Source organism: Phaethon lepturus, unplaced genomic scaffold, assembly GCF_000687285.1.
Source record: "Phaethon lepturus isolate BGI_N335 unplaced genomic scaffold, ASM68728v1 scaffold48581, whole genome shotgun sequence".
In the NCBI taxonomy this organism is placed as follows: domain Eukaryota; kingdom Metazoa; phylum Chordata; class Aves; order Phaethontiformes; family Phaethontidae; genus Phaethon; species Phaethon lepturus.
In genome coordinates this window covers 291-1,805 of record NW_010517914.1, presented here as the reverse complement: position 1 = coordinate 1,805, position 1,515 = coordinate 291, and the positions used below count along the sequence as shown (strand labels likewise).

Below are 1,515 nucleotides of genomic sequence, written 5' to 3'. Positions count from 1 at the left end.
ACCAGTGGGCAGCTGCCTCCCTCTCTCCCCCAGCCCATTCTGCTGAGCTCCTCTCTGGAGGTGAGGGGACTTGGGGTGGTGTCTCGCTGCGAGGCCGGCTGTGGGACTGCGGAGCTGGGTGACTTGCAGGGGCGGCCCCCGTGCTGGGTGTCCCCAAAGTGGCTGCTTGAGCTGAGGCTGACGGAGTCTGCAGGGGAATTTCGGGGAGCTCTTGGAGCTGCTGTTACCTTGCGCAGGGACTCTCCTCACCCTGATGCTCAGCTGGGTGACCCTCTCCCAGAGGGCTGGGCAAGCTCGAGAAGCAACAGCAAGCTGGTTAGATGCCCATGCGTGGCTGCCGGGGCTAGCTCTGCAACCTCAGAAGATGCAGGTGCAGCCCACAGCGATGGTCTCCATGACCATCTGGTACTTCTTGTGACATTTCTTCCCGGAGGACTTGTGCCCCAACTCACCCGGCACCTGGCAGAGCAGCCGGCGGACAGGCAGCCGGCTGTAGATGGGAATGCTGGCCATGGTGCGGTCCTCCTGCATCGTGAAGGGGTTGATGCAGCCAGTGCAGAGGCATTGGGCCTCGGGAATGTCTGCTGGGATCCGCGTTGCATCATGGTTTATGCTGAAGGAGAGGGAAAGCAAGACGAGGATGGAGGATGGGAGGGTGGGAGGCAGTGGGTGGCTAGGCAATGCCTCCGTGGGGTGAAATGGGGTGCTGCATCACACTGCACCCCCCAGCAGCCACTGCAGCCCCATGATGCTGGAGCTGTGGCTGCCGCCGTGCCTGCCAGCACAGAGCCAGCCCACGTGTCCCTGAAGTCTCTGCCCCAAGCTCACCTGTATGCCCAGGGGGACAGGCTCCTCCGGTTGGACCTCCAGAGCCGCAGGTTGACCTGGCACTTGGTGTCTCCCAGCTCAGAGCTGTTCCTCAGCTGGCGCACCATGTCCTGGATGCTGCGCTCGTAGTCTGCCATGGAGGTGTAGGGGTCATCCAGGGCCCAGGCCAGGGCAGGGGTGGCCGTGGGGGGCCGTGCCAGGCCCCTTCTCCTCCCCTTCGCTGCCTTGCTTTGATCCTTTGCTTCAGGGACCAGGACCATGGCAAAGGTGAAGATGCAGAGGAGAAGCTGAGGAGGAAGGAGGATGGTGCGTGGGTGCCTGGACCACAGGGCTGGAAGGGGAGCTCTCCCGCCTCGCATAGGGCACCACATAATGGCAGGACCACACTGACTTCGGGGTGGCACATGCAATCCCCAAAGGGCAATGCTGGCCTGCAAGTGAGACCCGTGGAAGCGCACGAGGGCAGTTTGCAGGGGTGGTGGGCACACAGTCGTGGTGGGCACACAGTCATGGTGAGCCCCTAGCCCAAGCCCCAGCTGATGCCTGTGGCTGCAAAGCCCCTCTCCCAGGTTGCAGCTGGCAATCTGCGATGCCCAGAGTGCCCTGGCCCGTGCTGCCCAGGCTGTGCCCAGTCCCTTCCCCACACTGAAGCGGCTGCGTGCTGGGAGGGATGGGTACGCCCTCAGC

At 63.6% G+C, this 1,515-nt stretch overlaps 1 protein-coding gene across 1 annotated transcript; it reads right to left on the bottom strand.

The window, feature by feature from the left end:
• Window positions 1–357: 357 nt before the first annotated feature.
• On the bottom strand, window positions 358–1,115 carry IL17B (interleukin 17B; the record flags this gene model as incomplete). The annotated part of the gene is made up of 2 exons (XM_010296537.1): window positions 358–613; window positions 829–1,115. Coding segments are annotated over 2 exons (543 nt in total), but the record flags the coding sequence as incomplete, so codon positions are not given.
• Window positions 1,116–1,515: the final 400 nt, after the last annotated feature.